General features: G+C 35.8%; 1 protein-coding gene across 4 annotated transcripts in view; it reads right to left on the minus strand.

The window, feature by feature from the left end:
- Positions 1 to 25,276, minus strand: part of PTBP3 (polypyrimidine tract binding protein 3) — a 58,654-nt gene that overhangs the window by 15,032 nt on the left and 18,346 nt on the right. For all 4 annotated transcript variants that reach the window (XM_087886355.1, XM_034410597.3, XM_034410598.3 and 1 more), the window contains 6 exons: positions 11,735 to 11,810; positions 9,161 to 9,330; positions 6,112 to 6,258; positions 2,592 to 2,756; positions 1,286 to 1,396; positions 217 to 391 (listed from right to left, as the gene is read on the minus strand). In XM_087886355.1, the coding sequence (XP_087742481.1) occupies positions 217 to 391; positions 1,286 to 1,396; positions 2,592 to 2,756; positions 6,112 to 6,258; positions 9,161 to 9,330; positions 11,735 to 11,759 (793 nt within the window). In that variant the 5' untranslated portion in view covers positions 11,760 to 11,810. The remainder of the gene's footprint in view (positions 1 to 216; positions 392 to 1,285; positions 1,397 to 2,591; positions 2,757 to 6,111; positions 6,259 to 9,160; positions 9,331 to 11,734; positions 11,811 to 25,276) is intronic.

Genomic DNA, 25,276 nt, shown 5'->3' on the forward strand with positions numbered 1-25,276 from the left:
TCATAAGCAGTAGTGTTGCAATTAAAAAAATAATTATTAATCTAACATCATAACCTATATTAATAATAATATTTTTCAAAGCCACTTTTTCTAAATGATGGGGTGTGCATTTTACTGCTATATAATGTCTCTTTGTGGAAAGAAAATTCTCAGTAGCCCATGGTAAAAGGCAGGGGCAATTTGTTCTATCTCCAACTACAAAGGAAGAGTTCTTACCAAAAGCAGCAGCCATAGTAGGGTCAAGTGAAGGCTGCCCATCCCCTGAAGGAAGGTCCAGACGTGTGAAGTCTCTGCTCTTATCATTGTTATATTTTACATTAAGGCTTGTTAGCTTGGAGAAATCAATACGAAGAGTGCAGCAAGCATTATAGATATTCTGACCATCCAGAGCCTATGGAGATGTAAAAAAGTTGAGGTTAATGAAATGGTTCCAGGATTTTTTGTAATCTAGATCACATAAATACATGCAAAGTTGTAGTGTGGACATATACTCTGGTTAAAGCAAAGGGGCAAATGAGTTCACATTTTCAATGTTGCCTGGGCCCGTCGTTTTATCTGCTTTGTAAACAATTAAGGAACCATATTGCCAGAATTTTGTAACTCTTGTTATACTTTACACCAAACATCATTTTGAAATTGCATTTCTTTGAGACTACACACCATGCTTATGCTGCATCACTCATGCTATCAAATTGGTAACACATAGCTATCAAATGGTGCACAGCTCTATTAGATGATTTGAAAGATTTGAATAATTAACCAAATAGCCTTCGTGGAGCACCTGTTTAGAACTTGCAAAGCAGTTCTGAAAAGTTTTTATTATCACTCTTAAAGACTTGCCAGAATAATATTTCAAAACTGAGAACAATCACATTAGCATCTGGCTTTTATTTACAGCAGTAGCAGAGTAAAGGGGGGAAAAGGATGGGAGAAAATTGTAGGCATCTCTGATAGACAATGAAATAGGCCTTTTTGGAAAGCTGTGTTCTGCACATTGCCCTACCAACATTTAAATGAAGCATGTTTATAATGTACAATTATGTCCCTTCATCACACACACATTCTTATGCAGTCTCTGAATTTCAAAGAAATATATGATACTGTAATGTAAAGAAATAACTGTATAAAACGATTATTGCTCTGGTGTGAGCTGCAAACATTATTTCTGTACTGTAAAATTGCAGCATAATAATACTTGTGTAACATAGCACCAGAAAAATAAGGCATTTCATATGCAGTAAACTGTTATAATGCAAGCATATCAGGAATCTATTCACAAAGTTACCATTTTGGCATACTGTGCATTCAAAGGGTCAGCATATTGAAGCAAGGCCTGAAATTGATTATTCTTTGTAAAAGTTATGATCTTCAGAACTGTTCCAAACTTGGAGAAGATCTAAATAAAAAGTTCAAACAGTCAATTCATGCATTAATACTTTATTGGGAGTTTGAGATATAATTATTATTTCCAACGGTCTAAATTTACAGGCACGGGAATTTTTATTCTGAACATGGTATCAATGTTAAGAATGTTACACACTGGGGGTTATAACAAATTTCTTAAGTGAAACAGTTCTCTCAATAAAAACAAAAATAACAAAGACTGATTTTTCTTCAATATGTACAAATTATAATTAAACATAATTTGGTTAAACTGGCCAGTTATGTTACTGTTTTGCTGCAAGGAAAATATCACCTAAGCTTGAAAGGCTTTCCCCCCAATATTTAATGTAAATAAGGTAAATAAGCACATTAAAGAAACAAAGACTAACGAGTACCACAGTTCTGACATTATGTAAAATGACAAAACAAGGCTGCATAAAGCCTTTGAAAGGGTTGCTTTGCAACACAAAACATAGCATCTCTCTTTGAATTGCTAAGGCAGCTGTGTCCTTTGCAAGGCTTATGCAGGTGTTTTGGAAGTTATTCCTAGCTGTTTCCATATGTAAGTGTGTGAATATCTGTTAAACTTCATTGGGGTGGGGGGAGAGTAGCTTTCCTTTTTGAAAAGCAAACAAAATGGCAGTGTGTATACACACAGGCAGAGATAGCCAGAAATGGCTTTCAAGGCAGCCATGCAACCCTTGCAAAAAATACAGCTGCTTTAATAATCCAAAGAAAGATGTTATATTTGCAACCTTGCCCATTCAAAAGCTTTCCACCACTATAATAATCCACATTAATACAGTATTGGGATTAAATGTACCATAAAGCTATGATCTAACAAAAATTATTAATTCCAGTTTCTTCTTTCAATTCTACAGAATCACTTTATTATGTGTTCATTGTGCTCCCTGATTTGAATTCATATTCATAAGCAAATAATTAAGATGGACTATACAAGAAATAGAGAAGGAAATAGATATGCATGATCCTGCTGGCTGGATCACTAGTGCTGTTTGTTGTACTGTTACAGCATACAAGTTATCCTCTAATAAATAATTGGTTTTTATTACTTTTTCATTTGAATTAAGAGGAAGGACAATCATTCCGGGCTTAAGATATTTGGCAAAGGGAAAACACAACAATAGCCATATTTTAATGCTAAATATATCCGAATAAATAATTATAACAAGAACATTTGTTTATACCTGATATAGCACTTCTAGAGTAACAGGATAGAAGAGATTTTCCACAATAATTCGAAGAACCGAACTCTGACCAGGAGGCAGCCCACTCTCAGTAACTGGAGCACCTGTGAGGGCCATGCCTCCAGACTGCACAGCATTCACTGCTTGCAATGCAGCTTGAGTTCTCTGAGAGGGAGATGAAATTTTGATATATCTATCACATGTTAAAAACATTACATACAGATTATGCTCAGAACAAAATCCTACAGGGATCAGTAGGATTCCAGGGGATAGTCTTATCTTCCTTTTTCTCTTTTTTCTTTGCATCTACCTCAGCAATAGTGCAGATTACTAATTTTTCATTCTGCTGCATCTCAAGTTTTATAGAAACATCTAAAACATGTTCTAAGCTTTTGGAATAATTGAATAGCTATATAAGGTAAAGTAAATCTATTTCCAAATTGTTGTTTCTTTTGAAAATATTAACCAAACAAGATAAGATTCACTCAAAGGTTTATTCAAGTGTACCCCAACAGCACCATTCTCCTACATCAACCTCATCAACAAAACGCAAGGAAGTCATAAGAAAAATGGATACAGATGAGAGTTGCTGCTGTAGCCAAGAAATAGACTTGTCATAGGCCTGCTAAACACACTGTTCCATTTCCCCCTCACCAAGCCACGCCCACAGAACAGGTAGTAACAAATTTTACATTTCACCACTGGTTTTGCCCCATTTTACAACTTTTTTTGCCACAATTGTTAAGCGAATCACTGCAGTTGTTAAGTAAATCATATGGTCATTAAGCGAATCCAGTCTCCCCCCACATTGACTTTGCTCATCAAAAGCTGGCTGGGAAGGTTACAAATAGTGATCCCATGACTTTGGAAAAATGGAACTCTCATAAATACATGTCAGTTCCAAGTCCCCAAATTTTGATCACATGACCATGGGGATGCTACAATGGTTGCAAGTGTGAAAACCGGTCATAAGTCACATTTTTCAGTGCTGTTGTGACTTTGGTCACTAAACAAATGTTGTAAATCAAGGAGTACCTATAGTTAAGGTGTTGGGGTGACTGTCAGCAAGACCCACATCAAGCCCACAGAGTTATGGAAGCTCACTGGTTGGCCAGTCTTTCTCTCTCAGCCCAACCTACTACCTCCTAGTGAAGTTGTTGTGGGAAATTAATAGGAGGGAGCACTTTACATGCCACCTTAAGCTCCAGAATGAAAAGTGAGATAGTACTCTAACAAATGAACATAATATATACATAAAAGGTCTACAGAACGAAGAGGACAGAATTCTTACGAATACTATTAGGACCTTCACCCTTGAATTGAAAGAAAATTTGTCTTCACTGCTTACTACTTAAAATCTTTACCAGTTTTGTCTATTTGCTGTGTTGAATAGATATGTCCATGCAGCTTGCTTTTAATATGTATGTGACTGAGGTAATTGGAGTATAGCTGTTTTGAGTGCAAAGATGATCATCTACATATAGGAACTAGATACTATGGGGATGTTCTGGATCACGTACATAAATTTCTTATAAGCATCTGATTAACATTTTATTCTCAGACCAGCTACAATGGAATAACATTTCTCCTGATGCAGGTATATTCCCAGATGCATTCTTCCTCAAAGATCTTCAGTTCCAGTATCAAATAGCTAAGTCTTTTCTCTTCAACTGTCATCCATCTGAGAGTGCAAAATATATTTCTCTTCTCAAATTAGCTGCCATAATTTGGGTTAAACAAATATATATATATATATATATATATATATATATATATATATATATATATATATATATATATATTTGTTTAACCCATATTTATTTATATTTATATATATATTATTAACCTATGTGGAATGGGAAATAAACATAACTGCAACAGTTAGTGAAACATCAAGCAGTAAAATGATTTCCCAACTCCACAAGTATCATAATCATAAGTTTATTTGTCAAGCATATATAAGATAACAGGTAAAAATATAAACATAATTTGAATACATGAAAAGAGTAAGTAAAAAGCAATATTAGGACAGGGACGGTAGGCACGCTGGTGCACTTATGCACGCCACTTACAGACCTCTTAGGAATGGGGTGAGGTTAACAGTAGACAGTTTAAGGTTAAAGTTTTGGGGGTTTGGGGAAGAAACTACAGAGTCAGGTAGTGCATTCCAGGCATTGACCACTCTGTTACTAAAGTCATATTTTCTGCAATCAAGTTTGGAATGGTTTACCTTGAGTTTGTATCTATTATTTGCTCATGTATTGTTGTGGTTGAAGCTGAAGTAGTCATTGACAGGCATTGTTATAAATAATTTTATGTATTATGCTTAGGTCAGACTGAAGTCAGCATAGTTTTAAGTTGTCTAAGCCCAAATTTGGAGTCTGGTGGCATAAGGTATTTTATTGCAGTTAGAGGAATGGAGGACTCTTCTCATAAAATATCTCTGGACTCTCTCGATTGTATTTATGTCTGATATGCAGTGCGGGTTCCAAACAGATGAGCTGTATTCAAGAATTGGTCTAGCAAATGTTTTGTATGCTGTAGTTAGTAGTACAAAATTACCAGACAAGAAGCTACGCAAGATTAGGTTAACAACTCTTAATGCCTTTTTGCCAATGTTGTTACAGTGGGCTTGGCACTTAGATCTTTAGAAATGAGTACTCCAAGGTCCTTGACAGAGTGAGGGTCATCTACAAGGTCATGTCCATTTAATTTGTATTTTATGTTTTGATTTTTTTTGCCAATTGTTGGTTGAGATTTGAAGTTGCCACTTGTTAGACCAATCTGACACATAGTCAACGTCTTTTTGAAGGGTAGTTGCATTGTTGGTGGTGTTGAATAGTTTAACATCATCAGCGAAGAGAACACAGTTGCTTTTAATATGATCACAAAGGTCATTTATGTAAAGTATAAGAGTGTTGGATCTAAGACACTGCCTTGGAGAACACCACTATTAACATGTACAGGTTTGATAGAGTGCTTCCTATCTTGACCACTTGTTGTCTGTTTGACAGGAAGGCAGCTATCCATTTATGTAGGAGTCCAGAAATGCCATAGGATTTTAGTTTTAGAAGTAATTTGTTGTGTACCACTGAATCAAAAGCTTTACAGAAGTCTATGTAAACTGTGTCTATTGCTAGTAGTTGAAGCAATAGAATTACCACTTCTTGATAACAATTCATGACCTTTTTGGTAAACTGAGATCCTACATATACACATCCCAAAAAGAAAAAAAAGATGAAGTGGCCATAATAATAATAGTAATAATAATAAAAAGTGGGTCATCATTAGTAATATAGAATTACAGGCATCGGGTGGAAATGATGCAACATGCATGACTTTATTATCACACTAATGCCATAAATTATTACTTGCATCAGAAATTAGAATGCACATATTCAATGGCAACATTTGTATGATAATGTCATGTTTGTATGTTCTCATTCCGACAGCACTGCAGTTTGCTGAGACATCACTGCATTTGAAGGTCATATACTTTACTCAGAGGTAGCATACTTACAGCATGGTTGGGTAGATTGTCAGTTTTAAGTTCTCTATGATTGGAATACTGAATATAAACAGGCTGACTGCGAAGGTGAGGAGTAACAGGAGTGTAGTAGTTCACCATAGTAACAGCAGCTTCTTCTGAAGCCATTTCTAGAAAAGCCTGAAATTAATAGAGAAATGTCTTGACTGGAAAACCACCACCCTAACTTGGCAAATATGTAATACATATAGGTGCCATCTGCAACACTGTCATGTATGATACTGTTTTGCTGTAAGGTACCAGAAATCAATACAAATTACAGCAGTTCATAAAACTTATAAAGTAGCAAAAACTGCACTAGTATTACTACCCTCCAAAAAAGTTGTTATTTTTTCCTCATTTAAAATGTAGTTGCCTAAAAGAAGGTTGGGGGGGGGGGCTGTGGGAGCTGGGAGTCTGACTTTGAGTTAGTGTTGATTTCTGAAGACTACCTGAACTAGTTCCTGCAGTTTTCAGAGGTAATTTGCCATTGCCTCCTTTCTAGGATTGGTTAATAGGGGCTGGCCCAAAGTCACATAGCTGGTTCCTGCCTGAGGCAGAACCGGAATGTACACTTCCCATGTTTCTAGCCTGGTGCTTAATCACTACACCAAACTGGCTCTCAGTTCTTTATTAGTGATGTAAATGATAAAGCTGTAAAACCTGACCAAGCCAATATTTGATTATGCCAAGTACACATGTAGCAAACTGATGTGGACATAGTCTCCTTTTATGGAAATAAAACATTTAAAAATATACTGGTAAAGCCAGTCTGCTTTTACTCCTCAATCCTAAATGCGTAATATTATGCTGCAAAAGGGCATTGCCAAAAACTAATGGAAGTTTTTTTTTTAAAATCAATTCTAAATGGTAAAACAACACCAGGAATGATTTTGCAAAACTTTTTAAATTTGCTTTTAAATTTTAAATACAAGAAACATAGATTTCTTATAAGAAATACTGAACTGATATTCAGTGTTTCAACTAAAATAAAAATACCACGATTCATGATTTGAGGCATTCTACTGGAATAATTACAAAATTTATTTTGTTTTCTGGTTACAAAAGATGTTGATTAGAATGTACAAAGCACTGGGTAGATTTCATACAAAATGAGAAATGTCATACAAAATGATGGTGTCCATACTTTTCATCTACTGTAGACAGGAAGAAAGAATAACAGATTAAAGATTAAACCAATCAAATTTCATGTGACATCTAAATCAGGGGATCTGAGATTTGTTCAATGCTATGCTTTGGAGGGCGTGAATTGTATGAAGCCACATTTTCTCATTTTGTATGAAATCTACCCAGTGCTTTGTACTTTCTAATTAACATCTTTCGTAACCAGAAAACAAAATAAATTTTGTAATTATTCCAGTAGAATGCCTCAAATCATGAATCGTGGTATTTTTATCTTAGTTGAAACACTGAATATTTTAAATACAATTAAATAATTCGTGTAGTTAGTAGCTGTTAACTTTTAACAACAAAAATGTTTACAAATTAGATTTAAAAAGCAGGTAATAGTTTTAATGGAACTATATTTCAGAAAAATAAACTTTATAGGATTATTTGCAGCAGCTGCTAAATTCTGATTCCTTCTTAGGTTAGCTTTTGGCTTAATTTGGAATTAGATTTAAAGTTCTCGTTATTTATTTGATTGGCTAGAGCAGTGTTTCTCAACCTTGGCAACTTTAAAACATGTGAACTTCAGAATTTCCCCAGCATGCCAGGGGGGGAATTCTGGAAGTTGCAAACCATGTATTACCAAGTTGCCAAGGTTGAGAAACATTGGGCTAGACAATATAACACTATTTTTAAATCAAATAATTATGCCAAAACTGACACCTTTTCACAATTGAAATGAATGTTCGAGTGTAAATCAGGATCCAGTCTCCTCCAAATAAATAAGGCAGTGTGAAGTATATGAAAGATTTAGTTCTCAAGGCATTGGTGAAGTTGCCCCTTTCAAACATTAAAGGAGCTAAATCTTTTAGCAGATTTGCACAGATGTTTTATTGAGTTGCCTGAGACTACCATCAAATTGAAGCAGCTGTGCACTCTACACAAACTGCATGTACTAAGAGCCAATGAGAAACTTTAAGGTACCACAGAGCTTTCCAAACGATGCAACTGCTTCAATGCTTTGAAAAAGGATCATTAATATGATTTGCAATGCATCTTTTCATTTGCAAAGCACCTCCACCACCCGGCACTATGTGCTCCACATAATGGCCTTACAGTTGCTTAATGACTATAATGAGGAGAACCAGGATTGCAGTGATTCAGCAAAGCCGTCGCCTGGGTGCCTTGCTTAATTACCGAAACAAGTTGCAACCAAAATTCTGGCCTCAAGTATGGCTGTAAGTCAAGGACTACTTGAAGACAGGAACCAGGTTACCTGAGGAATGCCTTCTCTCAGTTATTTCTACCTGCCCAATCCAGTCTGGCAAGATGGACATGCTCCAAATCCCACCAGCCAAGGAATGTCAGCTGGCAGGAACCAGGAAGCATGCCTCTCTGCTGTGGTGTCTGCCCTCTGAAACATCCTCCATCTGGATATTAGGATGGCCCTGACCCTTTTGGCCTTTTTGTAATGCCTTAAAAGCTGCTTATGTGCCCAGGTGGGGGTCCCAAGTATGTAAAGGGCCTTATTTCCTGGTTATGTTAATGTCTGAAGATTGTAAAACTTTTCTTGGCTGCTGTGTGTATTTAATTTTTAGTATTGTAGTTATAATTCAGATTTTTATTTTATGATTGTTTGTTGCCCGGAGTCACTTTTTTGAGATGAGTGGCCATACAAATTGAATAAAATAAAATGAAACAAAGTAATAATAGATAAAATTTTAAAAAATGAAGTTTCATTTAGAAATAGAAATTATTTCCCAGTTTCAGGTAAGAATGTTTTAACTTATACCTGAGCCAAAACCTATGTACCACTGCTGATGTCTAGTAATTCCAAAGGTTATCAGACAAATTCATCTTATATTACACACATTATTTTCTGTGGTTGATTATATGATGTAAAACATGCACGTACCTGGCTTTTTCCTTTCAACATCAAGAGATTAGTTACTTTGCCAAAAGGTACACCTAGAGAAATTACTTCTGCTTCAGTGACATCATTTGGAATTTTACGAAGATGAAGAACTCGAGAAGGGGAGCAGGGAGATCTGTCTCCTTTAAATTTCTTGTTGTCATTCCCATTAGCTAAAACATATATACAAAGTGCTTCAGCATGTAAAGAATACATAGTACAAAGTGTGATTGCTATGTGAACTCCAAATTTTAAAATTACTTCAAATTAACTAGAATCAGCAATAGTAACTTGTACTTTGTTTGCTTATTAATCTTCTGTCTGTTCAACTTTTTTTTTTTGCTTTAGTATAGGAAAAAAATCAACACAAGAAATTTACAAATTTACAATTCTAGTTATGATCAGTTAAGCTGCATAGTATATTTTACCAAACTTTTTTTTGTTTTGGCATGTTTGCAGAGACTGAATCAACAGTCAAGAAGATATATGAAAGCAGAATCAGCTACTAGTAGCCTTTTACAGAAATATTTACAAGTACAAGATCTAGTGATTTGATTGTCTTTGGGGACTTATACAAAGGCATAGGGAATGACAGTGCTGAAAAAGATCAAAGATCTAGAGATTAAGAATGAGAAAACCAAAAATAATTAACTGTGATTAAGCAATGTTATTTATGGCTATTTGCTAAAATATATACAGTAGCATGACTATGCCAACAGACCAGGATGAGGTTTAGTGCATCTTGAAAAAGAATATAATAGCAAGCATTGTCCAGCTTTTGCCAGAAATGCATAATCCAGATCCCTTAGCTGGCACATGCACAGTAATCACAGGTTGCCTTTGCAGGAAATAGCTTGCCATTTCTAAGGTCTCCAATTTAAATGAAAATATCTCCATTTGCTACTCAACCTGCCTAGGAAACTGGCTAGCAAATTATAGAGGAGAATATACAATAATTGGAAGTGGTTTATAAATGTGTCTGACGGTATCAGACTAATCTGTCCTGGGATCAAAGCGGGAACTTTATAAACCATTTTCTGTCAACATTCCAAATGGTTAACAGAGAGGATTCAAAATGTAATATTTGCTATATGTGAAGATACTTTTCGATGCTTAATTTTTATTATATCAAGGTTCAAGTGGATCAGACACTTTCCTTCCCTCTCCTTATTTAATTTGCAAGGTTAAACATAGGTATTTTTCCCAAACCAAGTGCCTTCAAAATTCTGACAACTTCACTTCATAAAACTCTCAAAGCAACATTTCATCTATTGGTAATTTCAATTTAGGAAAACAGAAAATGAATCGTCATGTTGTGATCGTAGCCTGCACAAGCTGTGAGCACAGAAACTCATATGCATTTCCCTAGGCTCATATGTACAATAGACATTCCCTTGGGGGAGAGATGCACACTCTGGGTCATGTATAAAGTCTGGTTACCTCTGCTTTTCTGCTGGAAAAAAAATTAGACTGGTCCTTTTACTAAACCAGAAGCAGAACTGAAGGAAAACACTTTGTCAGGAAGTGTGGACTGAGGTTGAATTTGAGGCGGGGTGTATCATCTCTTTTGCAGCTTCTGCTTAAACTGCTGATTAAAAGCTGCAGTACATTCAAATAAGGAAGCAAGATGAACCTTTTGCTTCAGCAAATTGCTATTTTGGCAGGAAAACATGCCACTTGTATGCACCTATTGCTATCTGGGGGTCTGCTGAGAGCACTGTATTCACTTTTATAATTTTTCTTTCAGCTGACAATTGGATCACTGGGATATATACAGAGTCCCAGAGTCCCTTGGGAGTTGGGCGGCACAGAAATGCGATAAATTAAATTAAATTAAATTAAAATATCTACTAATATTAATTATTTGCATTTTCATATTTAAAGTTGAAATGGAGGGGGTTACATTTTACTTCTTTTTTTTAAAAAAAATATCTCTATAGCTCTGTCTTCCCAGGAAAGAAATGTGAACTGAAGTTTCTAGGCAAATAATATCTATGTGACAGATTACACTATTGAAATAATTTTGCTTTGTTTACCTTCTAATAGCCAGAAAGGTACTAAAGGCTGTGGTAGCCCTCTGACTCATATACACCAAGGTTAGGGAGAGGATGCCAGGTAAGTGTTCCCTGGAAAGCAGATGGGGGAAGCAGGAACTACTAAGCTGCTATCACAAACAGGAGACAGAAACAGGATGTGAACACTCAAGAGGGCTTCTGGGAGAGGATGCTTGAGACTTCCACTTCCACTATGGGATCAGCTGTCTGCTACACTAGCCCAGCCAGTTCAATCTCTGGTTAATATCTCATAAACTAAGAAACTAGCATTTCATATTTTGACTTACTTCAAGAAAACATGCTAGAGTTTCCAATTCATATGATGGAATAAACAAACAATAAATACATGCAAACATGGTCACTGATTTATTCTTGCAGGTAAGACCTTATCCCCACAGTTCTAATCCATCTGCTTTTTTAAAAAAATAGACAGGAATGGTTGCAACCATCCTTATCTGTCCCTACATTAACTTATTGAGAAAACATTTCTAGGAGCATATACAAAATGCATTCTTAATCATACCAGTAGCAGGAGTAGGATTGCTCATCGTAAGAGTCCCGTATGTGATATCAGAAGGAAGAAGCTCATCAGATCCACGCTGAAAAGAAAATTATCAATATATTTGATCCTCATTTAGGCATGGACATTTTGTTGAAAATACAATTTAAAAAGACATTAAAAGCAATTTAACATAAATGAAACATCTATTTTTATTCCATTGTGTGTTGCATTATAAGATAATTAGGATACTGAGCTGAAAAAATATAATACATTATATGAACAGTATATAAAACCAAATATTTCACGGTACTTGCTAAATAGGTTCCACATTAATATATTTTTCCTGTTTATTAGTTCACAATAACTAACTGATCATAGCTTTACATTTTCAAACAAGCTGGCTGCACCATCTACACATCTGATACTATTTTCTCTTTTCATTGTTCACTTTGTTCAAACTTCTATACATGATTAAGTCAAAACATTCCAGAACCATTCGTCTAGCAGTATGTTGTATTTCAAAACTATTTTCTAATTTACTGAGATCCTACTCTTTTTACCAATACATCTGATCAGGGATCTCAGACACCATTACTGACAAACTAATGGACAACACTTCCATTTTTTAAAAAACAAGATCTACAGAGGTATGGTACAATTCTGATTCATTTGGTTTACTATTTCTGCAAGCAACTTTATCCAATACAGTATATGCACTGCTAGCAGTAGATAACTTACAGGAACGGCATACCCTATAAAACTGGGTATTACATAGAAATAGGCATATCCACTTGATATAGCGAGACAAAACATTGATGTACAAAATATTGATCAATATCAAGTAGAGTGAGACGTAGCTATCGCTTTATGACACAATTACATTTTCTGTAGGAAAACATTCCTTCAATATCTAGATGCATCAAAACTCAAAGCAAAACTTCAGAATTTAAAAAAAAATCTTTTATTTGCAACTCTTTAGGGAAACAGAAACAATGTATCATGTAGCATGCCAGGTGATGAAATCTATTATACAATAATAAAATCTAACTTCACATACTATGAAAGAAAGGAAAAGCAGAACAAGGGAATTACTTTTGTTTGTCAGTTCAGCTGCCGCTATAGCAATAGCAGTAGCATTTAAGACTTGTAAGCAGGGTGGATAAAAATCAATGATTTTTTTTAAAAAATAAAAAAAAATCGGATTTTTTTTATTTAAATCGGATTTTTTTGATTTTTATTGAATTTATTTTAATAAAAAACTTTTGGGGTAAAAATCTATCGTAAGATAGTTTTCTATTTAAGATACATAAATAATTTAGTTTATTCAGCATGAAATGGAGCTTAGTTATGTAGCACAAGGCTGTATATTCTGCAACACTGGGACTATCGGTGAGTCAACAGCGGGTCAAAGGAGTAGCAGACATGACAGTTGCTCTTTAAAAATTATGATTTAAATCGAGTTGATTTAAATCAAGTCTTTTTACTAGTGATTTAAATCATGATTTAAATCAACTCGATTTAAATCAAATCCACCCTGCTTGTAAGTGGCTTCCTAGTGCTTTACAGCCCTCTCTAAGCGGTTTACAGAGTCAGCCTATTGTCCCCAACAATCTGGGTCCTCATTTTACCCACCTCGGAAGGATGGAAGGCTAAGTCAACCTTGAGCCTGATGAGATTTGATCTCCCAAACTGCTGGCAGCCGGTGATCAGCAGAAATAGCCTGCAGTACTGCACTCTAACCACTGCGCCACCGCAGCTCATTATACCTACTTATAATGTCATTAGTCATCTTTAATTCTTACGGCTGTAAATATTAATAAAATAGAGGACAGATATTTCATGTTTTTAAAGACCTTATATGGCATGGATGTCAAACTCAAGGCCTGCGGGCCAGATATGGCCCATGGGGTGCTTAGATCTGGCCCGCGGGGCCACCCTGGAAACAGTGAAGGACCAACCCGTGGTGCCTCTGCCAGCGAAAACAGCCCTCCCAAGCTCCGTTTTCATTGGCAGAGAGTTGCAGTAGGTTATCGCAGCCGAAAACTGAGCTCAGAAGCCAGTTTTCACTGGCAGAGCGCTTGGGCCACCTCAGGCGCCGACATGAGTGACATTGAGGTGGCCACGCCCACCCTGGCCCCCCAAGGTCAAGGACAACCCTGATGCAGCCCTCAATGAAATCGAGTTCGACACCCATTATATGGAAAGGTTCAATGCCTGAAACTAAAATTACTATATCCCAAATTGACCAAATTAAGTAGCAACAAACATTACATGATATCTGTGATACCCATGTGAAAATTATGAATTGAATTACGTATGAATTATGAATTTATTACGTATTATTAAATAAAAATTAGAGCCGTTCCTTAACATTTCAGAGAAAATTAAGGCCATAATAGGTTTGCTCTTGGAGGATGCCATTAAACTTAAAGAGGAAGAATCCAGTTTCACTTGTTATAATTAAAGGAGTGAGTCATTCAAAGTTTTCCTTCAAGGACAACTGAGTAACAGCACCATAGAGAAGCCAAACAGAATTATTCCTAATCATGCGTTAACATCAATACACTTTCAAAAGATTTGGTAATGAGCTATCTATTTGATCTCAATAAATTAAAGATGCTTTGAGATAAAATCAGACTGTTTATTTAGCAATGGTATAGAGGTGACAACTGCAATTCCAATTAATGCACAGAAAAATGTTTATAATCCTAAAATTATATATACATAAATGATAAATAAAGCATTCTTATATTATCAAAAAACTTTTAAAATTAAACTTAAAAATGAATGATCACTTGCATCAGAGCAATACATTCAACCACAAAGGGCTCAATTTTGACTAAATTAAAGTACGGATATTTATTCTCAGACCACAGTAATCATTTTGATCAAAATCTTACCTGATGACGAGCATGAATTTGCTTTAAAAATCTAAATCCTAACTGAACATACTTCATTTTTTTAAATATAGCACTAATCATAAAAATAAAGGGCAGATGATATTATTTTTTGCCATGCTAGATTTGATAAAATTCCTAGTTTTGATTGCTAGACCTCTCTCTGGCCAGCTGCTTAAACTTTGTCTTGGTTAATAATTCTCAGTACAGGATTGCCATGTTTTATAGCACTACTTATTATATCGTAAGTATACATTTTTATGAAGAGTCCCCAAAGTGGTGGTTTCTGTTCAGTCTGCAGACAGAAAGATTCAGCTTTGATGTTTTGATATGTCTGTAAGATTTATAGAATTTAGATGCAAAATATCAAATTTATAATCAGCATATAAGACTTGTAAAATCTTCCACAACAGTAATATAGTGGATGTCTTCCCTTTAGCAACCTGTAAACCAGAAGTATTTTCTCCATTCTGTCTGGAACGTGGCAGGCATGAGTCCATTAAATAATGATGCAACTGCTACACATCCATTTGGCTGGGAAACACAACAATTAAGAACAGTGGAAGGTCAAATGGTTGCCCACTGAAGTTAACCAGAAAAGTTGAAGTTTTAAGAGAATTATTTTTTTCCCACTGCAAAATAGAGTGGATTTAAATCTGCCTGAAAAAGTTGCTTTAAATGAGATTAACCCTAACTTTTCCATTGATACATTAAATATTTCCTTAATCTTCAGTCATCATGCACAAGTCAGCATTTCGAAGAATTATAGTTTAGCATTATTTGCATACATAGCTATAGATACTTTCTTGGCCTACAGAAATAATACAACATTCTGCAAACATTCTAGTTTTCTTTTGTTTTCCAATATTTGCCCCCCTTTGTTTAGTTCTATCTTGGCCCATCCTTCTTCTCACCCATAGAGGCAAAACAAACAAAACTGAATGAGTATCACTGATGGTCTAAGTAAGGTTTGAATTATTTAATGAATTATTTAAATTTATTACTGTAGTTTTTTTTTTTAAAATGAGAGTTTGGAAGCCAATTAAGGATAGAGAATTTCCTGATCTACCATAAAAACAGTCACTGACAATATGACTAATGGTAAAGAACACTGGGATTTATTGTGTAATCATAAGCCTACAGGCTTAAAAACCCTCATAAAAATATTGCTATTTGAAGAATAATTAAGCTGGTCATAGAAGACCCTCTTATAATTCAATGTATTTAGTAAAAGCATTGATTTTATAAAGCATTAATTGTGAGGATAGTATGCTAACATTTCCAGATTTAATAAAATATATATTGTTTGCAAAATGTTATTTTTAATTGAAAGAAATCCAATTTAAAATGATTATTATTTGTTCCCAAAGAAAAAAGTCTGTTGCAAAGTTGCTAATAAATGACAGCTCCCTAGTTATAATTTGAAGAAGCAGTTGACTTTAATACTCAAGCCCGTCTCATTCTTAAACAGCATCATAAAATCTACATGGGCTGAAATCTGCCACACACACATACACGATACTAGCTTGATATTAGCTTTACCAAACAATAATTTGTTTAATATTGAACAAACATAATGCTAGTGCACATTGTTATTGCCTACTCCTCTTAAGATAAGCAAAAACAACTGAGGGTTTGGATTTAACATTCCTCTCCAGCTTGCCCTGACAGAAACAAATTAGAATTCTGTGTACTATGTACACAGCAACCTGTAAGTTGAAATTCTATTTGCTAAAGGAGCCAGATATTGAGGAGGATAAATACTAAGCAAAGTTGCAGCTTAACTTGCCATCCACACATAATCAATGACAAGGATTATGTTTTGCTAGTGGAGGCCGGATATGATGCACACCTAACCTTTTAGTATGCTATAGGCCAGTGATGGCTAACCTTTTTGCCATCGCGTGCCAGGAGGGGGGGCGGGGAGGGTCGTGCACGTACCCACGCGCATGCGTGCGCAACACCGCCCCCCCTCCGCTCCTGACACATGATGGCCTGGTAGGCCCGTTTTTCTTTCTTACTTGGTTCCAGATCCTCTCTATTTATCTGGGAAGGGCGAAAACAGCCTTTCCCACTCCCTTGGAGGCCCTACAGAGGCTGAAAGGGCCCATTTCCCAACTCCTGGTGGGACAGGAAGTGACATTTTTTGCTGTCCCCAGCCTCCAGAACCTCTCTAGGCGTTTCTAGGAGCCATCTCTAGGAGCCTCTCTAGGAATCTCTGGAGGCTGGGGACAGCAAAAAACGTCACTTCCTGTCCCACCGGGAGTCAGGAAATGGGCCCTTTCAGCCTCCAAGCGAGTGGGAAAGGCTGTTTTCGCCCTTCCCAGATAGAGAGGATCTGGAACCAGGTAAGAAAGAAAAACGGGCCTTCCCCACCCACCCCCCAGGCCCTCCAGAGGCAGGAAACAGCCTATTTCCCTACTTCTGGTGGGCCCAGAAGGCCCGAAAATCAGCTGGCCGGTGCACACATGCGCCCCAGAGCTGAGCTGGCGTGCCCACTAATATGGCTCCACGTGCCACCTGTGGCACGCGTGCCATAGGTCACCATCACGGCTATAGGCTATATGTCAAAATAGGACAAAGAATTAAGGCCTACAGCACCACCCAACTTCCCCATGTACATCAGAAACAGATTGAGAAAAAGACAAGGTTCATAAGCAGATAAACCACATGGGTTATCAAACACCTTCTACCTTTGAGGATGCAGAATTATGCCAGATAACTACAACTACACAGTTCTGCACTGACTGTCTCTTCCGCCACATACACATACCCCAACTCCAAAGATAGAAAGAAGGGTGGAAATTGTCTGGCTCCCATACAATAAAAGTATCTGAAAATATTAAATGTACAGAGTAAAACAGACAATTTCCTATCTGCTGTGAAGAATTAGATATAAACTGCTACAAATGTATTTGGTCTGCAGCTTGGACCATGCCATTTTACTTGAGAAAATCTGGGGGAAGATCTAATCACTAGTCTTTAATTTTGTTGATTAATCCATTAAAAAGTTATCAATTCTTGTCATTGGCACTGATAAATGATGAAATGCAACACTATCTCTTGAAGTTTACAGAGTATTATTTCTAAATAGTTATACTTAAAAGTCTTAAAATCTTTAATCTGATGTGTTGTCACAAAGAAAATTCTTACAATCTCTTGCCAAGGGGTCAAATTCTTTCTAATTTTAGGAATTTTATATTCAAGAAAAATATATAGAAAATATAAGTCATTAGACAAAGTTGCTTTTTTCCTTTTTTGCTCTAAATAATCTACATCCCATTAGTAGATTAGTGGTCAAATGCATAACTATTTCTTAATATGTAAACCAAACATAACTTATTGCTAGCTACGCCTCCAAAAATCACCACAGAATACTGCTACATTCTGATCTACAATAAAAGTCACCTGGACCATCACAAGGCATACATGCTTCTATATACCATATTTAATATTGTTAGCCAACAGAGTTCTAGGAGCAAGTATATTGCGTACTTTGATTAAAAGAAAAAAACATATGTAACCACAAAGAACCTGACCCAGTTTTATGGAATTATTTAAAACAATATAGGCTAAAACAACAGAATTTTCCAAGATACTCTGATAAAAATATTTTGGAGAAGAATTTTAGAGAACAATTTAGTGAAAAATAATTTAAAGTTCCACGTTATCTCCTTTAAAAAAATAGTTATGTCCTTTTAAAAAATCCTTAAGTTATGCCAATTCATTCTGGGACTGTTCAGTTATTACAGCACTGAAAACATAGAATTAAGACTGGTTTTTGAAGTTCCAGCTGTTGCAGTAATCCCCCATCATGTGATAAATATTTAGCCCCACCTGCACTTAGAACCATGTCCCTGCCCAGCAATCCCCAGCTGACCATTATCTTATTCACTTGAGAAAAAGGGGGGGGGGTCCCAAGCAAGTGGGTGAGAGCTACAAGCGAGGTGGTAGCTGCTGCGGACTAATGCTACAGAGAACTCGGTATGGTAGAGGGAGGGAGGGTCTGCTGCAGTGCTGGGATTTGTGGCTGGTCAGTGCTGCTGGGGCACAAAGCCTGCAGAGGGGGCTTAACTGCAGTACAGGGCTTGAGGTGACTTCTAGTCAGCACTGCCTTGAGGCAGCGTCCAGGGCAGCAGTGGCAGAGTGAGATTGTTGAAGAAGGCCACCACTGAGGAATGCTGCCTCAAGTCCCATGCTGAGACAAGCCCTGTGCACCTTTGTGCCTGCAACACTGTATCCACCCCATTATTCTCACCCACTGGCCTGCTTTTCTGGGAATCCTGCCTTCGTCCTACACGATCATCTGAGGTCTTCATTTAATGACCTGCAAGGTCCTGGGTTTATGACAGTAACTGGTATTGCCAGGATTTCTGTTGTTAAACTAATGTTGTTACGTGACACTGCATTTTACATCTGTATCACTTAGTGAGGAAATCACGGTTCCAGCTGCCAACATAACCCAATAATACCTGTATATATAGGCAGGAAATTATTTTTTCTCTATGTAGAACTTTAAAAAATTATGAATATTTCAGTATTGCTCATGGCACTACTTTTTCAGTTTAAGAAAACTACCAGTATCATTTTTCATGATTCCCCAAAGAATCTGCCTCTGGAAAAGAAGAATCAGAACAATTCCAAAAGAACATTATAGTTCTCCTACAACTTGCGATTTTATTCCTCAGGAAATCTGCCTAATGTTTATCATCTAAAAGTTTACAATTTATAAAACAATCATTATACTGCAGGAATATAGCGCCAAACAATGGATTTACAAAGTATCAAACGAGCTCCGTTCTCACTGTGTTCATTCATAGACGTCTTCTATGTGTCTTCCAATGTCAAGGAATATCCATTTTAGCAAGATTTGCTGTACAATGCAATCTGTTTGCATTGTACAGAATGCAAACAGCCAAATCCCCTTTTCAAAACTTCTGGAGGATTTTCCCAATTTACACACACACACACACACACACACACACACACACACACACACACGTAGGATTATAGGATAGCACCATATCACACAAATCTATTTTTAATTACTTTATTTAAGGCAGAAAGGAGTTCTATGTATGCCATCCTGAACTCCTGAAGAAAAGGCAGGGTACAAATCTACTAATTAAGTAAATATGGTTGGATTGAAAAATTCCATCTTCACTAACCTTTGTACCATTTGAAGGACAACTGGAAACTCTTTCTAATGAAGTAATTTGACACATGTAAACAACTTCTAGTGTTACTTCCACAGATATGAACGTTTTGTATAAACAAAATTTGGTTCAGCCACAAACTTTGCAAATCCATAGTAAAACCTATGTATGAGAATGCTTGACTGATTTTGTATTTATTGTTTTACTATTTTGTAAACTGCAGTGTCACTTTATCACTGAGATGGGAGGGAGGGAGGGAGGGAGGAAGAAATAAAGAAAGAAATGTTCTGAAGAAACAAAATTAAACTAATGTCAGTTTACAAGAAGGGCCAAATGGAAGCACATTCAACTATATAGATTCAATGAAAAGGGAAATCGTTTAGGATTACATCTGGCCTTGGTAACTGTATACAGAAAACATTTAGAAACAAAATATTGTGGAAGAGCTAAACTTATGCAAAGAATGCAATTTCACTGCACCAAATCACTTAAATGAAATAGCAACAAGCCTCACAAAACAACCCACAACCCATTTTCCTACGGGTTCATTGAGTTGATCACTAATCACCCTAGAAACAAGGTTCTTAGTTTAACACAGGGAGAGAGCAGCTGTTTCAGTCTTGCTTTCTCACTGGCACCATTTGCATGCGGCTAGTTCCATTGTCTAATGTATCAATTACTCAAGCTTCCTGCTAGATCAGTATCAGGATCTGGTATGTCTTAAACAGAGACACACAGAAAATATGACAATCACTGAAGGAATGAATTCAGTATCCATATAATAAACTAGTAGGATGAACAAAATCAAGTACTTTATCCTCAAGAAATTCTTACCATATGGTCAATCAAAATAGCTTAAAACATTCTTAATATTTCTCTTTTTATACAAAATTGGTTAAGATAAGAAATAAAGAAGTTTCTGAATCAGTGGCATAAATGGATTCATGAAGTCTCCAAAAGTAACTTCTGGGCTTTGCTTCCTTAACTGGGAAACCCAACAGCGTCCTAAATGACTGCTTTAGTTTCAGCCTTACCCTCCTGCATTATTATGAAGGCCAGAATGGGGAAGCCAAGAGATCAATTGCATAAATTGTATTAATTGCTGGCTGTATAGCCTAAATTAATATAGATGTCTGTTGTATAAATTTGCATAGATTTTAAACACAATAGATGTTTGCAAGGCATCAAATAATCAATGCAAGGAGCTCAAATAATTATTTTTATATGTGTACAACTGGCATATTCCAAAGAATATTAAAGAGTATGTTATACAGTTTTAGGAGTAAAACCTCTTTATAGTAAAATGATATAAAATAATAACTTTATTGTCATTGTACTTGAATACACAGTATACCCATACAACGAAATTCACTTAACACCCAAAGACCAGGTCTAACACACATAACAATCTCCAAACACCCCCCACACCACAAGTTCCCCACCCCTAAACCACTCAAACATCCACACAACAGACCAAGTAATGCTGTCCAACAGCTCACTGATGGTGGCCCTTTAGTTCATTGTTGAGTGCAATTATAACTCTGGGATAAAAACTATTCAATATAGTGTGGCAGAATCTATATTGTCTATATATTAATAGATTTCTGCCAATTCATTTGAACTTTTAGTCCCAAATTATGGAACAAGGTGATAGTTACACTTCCAAATTTTCCACCAGTCACAGGAACTAAAAAGTAAAAGACCTCCTGTAATTTCTGTAACAAACCTAAATGACTTTTAATTTTCCACCTCAGACACTAAGATTATTCAACTTAAGGCTAGGATTTTATATTTATTTTACCGCCTCCTTAAGAAAGTAGTTTTAATAAGATAAGTGGGGGAAAAAATACTCGATTTTATAAATATACAATTTAATTATTTTTTTAACTCCTAAATTTTGTGCACTGAAATAAAATCAATTAATACAACTTAGCAATTGAGTGGCAACAAACAAGTGGTTACTTGTAACAGAAGTCTTTTTAAGGACCTTATTACCAGTTTTTTTGCAGTGGCCTAGAGATGAAGACGTTCACCTCCCACTCAGAAGGTTGAGTGTTCAATCCTAGGTAGTGGCAGATGTTTCTCTATCAGGTGCAAAGAGAAAATATCTGCTGCGAATTTCGCATAGGTGTCAGGAAACACTCAGCTCTACTCAGCAGCCCCAACTCCACCCAAATAAAGGGATTAACGTGTAATAAAAAGAAAAAAACCCTGTTTTTGTAAATCCACAACTGGACTAATGAAAATGGAATTGATGATTTATGAATTTGCTGATTAAAAAGGATTGAATATGAGAATATTCATATTGTAACTTTAAAGAGGAAGGAGAAGTAATGAATTTGTTTGAAACTGCTATAAAGGATGGAAGTAGCTTTTCTACCTGCACTTTTTTCCTACATTTTCTTTTACCTCTTCCCTTTTTAATTTCACTCTATATAATTTCATGTTTATCTTTTATTTAGGTGAAAATCCTTAATAAAAAATTGCATTAAAAGGTTAATGAAAATATACTCTCTTCAAATAGTTATAGCTGTAAATAAATACCGAATTAAAAAAAAATTACTCTCCAAACAAAAACATGAAGTTCCACATGCAATGGAAACACCTTTTTTTTTGCAAGAATTTTCACAATAAATGCTATGACAGGAATTGAACATTTCCCAAATGGCTGCACATGAACATACTATCAGCAACTTCATTTAAAATTTGTTTTATTAACTATAAGAAAAATTCTAAACATCCAGCACTATCACTTTCTAATTCTCTCTTAAGCCTGAGACATTATGGGACAAGTATAGTCAGAAGCAGTCATATGACATAAAAGTCTATTGCTAAGAATAAAACAATAGAAGCTTTCTTATAATAGAGGAGGATATTATGGTTATTTTGAACAAACTTAGAACAATGTGTGTGGGATAATATTTAAATTAATCTGAGGTAAACTTCAGAAACACATGCTGCTATCTAAATGAAGTAACCAACTAGAAAGCCTGTTGTGTACTATGATCAATTCCTTCTGGTCATATTTTTGATTAACTTAAAATGTAAGCAAGTAGAACAATATTTACAATTCTTCTTGAACAAATTGCCCTAAGATCCCTGATTTCAAACTATTCTAGTATATATTAGAAATGTTTGGGTATATTTTATCTCACTTTATCTCTGCTATATGCATCTCCACATATCTTCAAATCATAATGTGCCCTTTCAATCTCAATCACTATTTTGAACTACAATTTGCTGGAAGCTCATTAAGGTTTTCTTACAAAGGGAGTTTTCAAACAATTTCAGATTGTCGAACCTGTCAGTTAAAGATTCCTGGAGATGCAGTTTGAGTGATTTTCCCCTCAGTCTCTCATGGAATCCCATCAAGTTCTCCCAGAAGTCTAGGTCTGTGAAACTCGAAAAATTTAGAGATTAACAACGGTGACTTTTTTTTTTACAAGACTCTAACAAAATGCTGAAGATTTATCCATCAATGCATACTCGTAATAGATTCATTGGCTACATTTGCACTTCTAATTATACATACTAAAGTCACACTGAGAACTTTCAGCTAATTTACTCTGCCACCCGAAGTGCCATGCGTTTTCCAAATGAGTTTACATTACAAAAATCATAATCCCTTGCTACTGGCCATGCTATTTTGGCATGTTAGAAGTTGAATTTTAAGAGATCTCTGTAGTATCAGTTTACTTATTACTCCTTTAGCAAGAGCTCCAAAATAATCCATGCCATCAAAGAATTCTTTTGCAGATTAGGACACCATAATGCTAACAATACAGATCATTATTAAACAAGGTAACAACTTTGCCAGCAGAATATAATGAGTGCTTATGAAAATGCTAGTGCTAGAAAAGAACAAAGAGACTCTTTTAACATGTTCACTGTTCCATATTAGTTAAGATTTGCACATAATAAATCTCTTCTACAAACAGGCAGAAGTGATGAAGCAGATTACAAATGGGTTGAAGAACAGTAGCAAATCTAGAATGAAAATGTATCTTTCATCAAACGAACAAAATTCATGGTATCAAAAAAAAGATAGAACCTTTAAAAAGTTTTTAGACTGGATAAAATAAGCTTTTAGGATTGGGCATCTGACATTAGATCTAAAGATATTCAAACAAAATTTTGTTTAGCAAGAAACTAGACTTTAATAAAAAGCTATTGAATATAATCTGTAAAGCATTCCAATTGTTTATTTTTCTGAATTATTATATCCAAAAGTTGACTTTCACCTAAGTATGCCTAAATGAAAGGTCAAGTTACTTATTGGCGATAAATTACCATCATTTGAAAGGCAGTGCAGTCTACTTACAGAGACAAATAGTCATAATCATAAAGTATTCTTTTTCTCTGTGTATCCCTGACAATACAGTATTCTCCATTCAGGCACAAAAATCCTCAAGCAAGGAGCACAGCAAAAAGACAGAAGGATCTTTTTTATTATGTTAAATAAAAATAGTTCAGAGAATGCATAATTTCTGAAAGTTCAAGTTCTCTAAGCCAATTTCTTTGCAAAGAATCCCTTAAATTGTGAATCTCAGTTTAATCTAGGGGTAAGGATCTATCCATTTCAGTAACTTTCCATCAAATTCTGTAAACTTTCTTATAGACTGGGTTCTTTTGTTTCAAAATACTAAAATGTTTGCCACCAGACAATGTTTTCTGTCCCTGAAATCTCTGCCACCTATATTGCTCAGTAAAATACTAAAAAACCATATATTTGGGGGGGGGGGATTGTATGTATAAATTAATAATGTTAATAATAACAACAACAACACAACCTTTATTGTCATTGTACATCATGTATACAACAAAACTGGTTTAGCTTCTACTGGTGCAATCCATAACAGAAAATACAAGACAACATGAACAGTATAGAGAATATATATGTCAATATTGGCCGAGAGAGGCATTCTTGATTTCTGATATATCCTTTTCCAGGTCCTGATTGCTTTTGCTTGAGGAAATGTGACTTTGTGGGGAAAAGGAACTCTTGCTCTTGATAGAAGGACCTTGAATTTGGGGGGTGGGGGGTGGGAGGGAGAGATGAATCCTAACTATGTGTTCCCTCTTGGCCCTTTTGTCTCTTGACCCAATGAAAGCTCTGATATTATACACCATTATGTAATTTCATAGTGGTAGAACTTAGATGGGTAAAACCATGTACATGAAAGGCTGACTTTGACAGATTTCCTTGTTTGTTTTAATTACAGGCAGTCTTCAACTTACGACAGCAATTGGGACAGGAGACAAGAATTTTCCTCACTAGACTATGTAGTTGTAAAGCATGACCACATTGCTTAACGGCAACAATCCCTGCAGTCTGGGTTGCCATCATTAACTGAATCCCACAGTCATTAAGGGAGGCAACTTCCTGCCAGGTACTCACAACTGAGAAGTCAACTGGGGAAACTGGCAGGAAATTGCACATTCAAGGCCCACAGGCAGGTGGAGGAATAAGGGAGGGTGCAAGGGGATGGTGTGCAAGAGGTGTGGAAAGT

This window comes from Pantherophis guttatus, chromosome 2, assembly GCF_059756535.1.
Source record: "Pantherophis guttatus breed Tessera chromosome 2, ASM5975653v1, whole genome shotgun sequence".
In the NCBI taxonomy this organism is placed as follows: domain Eukaryota; kingdom Metazoa; phylum Chordata; class Lepidosauria; order Squamata; family Colubridae; genus Pantherophis; species Pantherophis guttatus.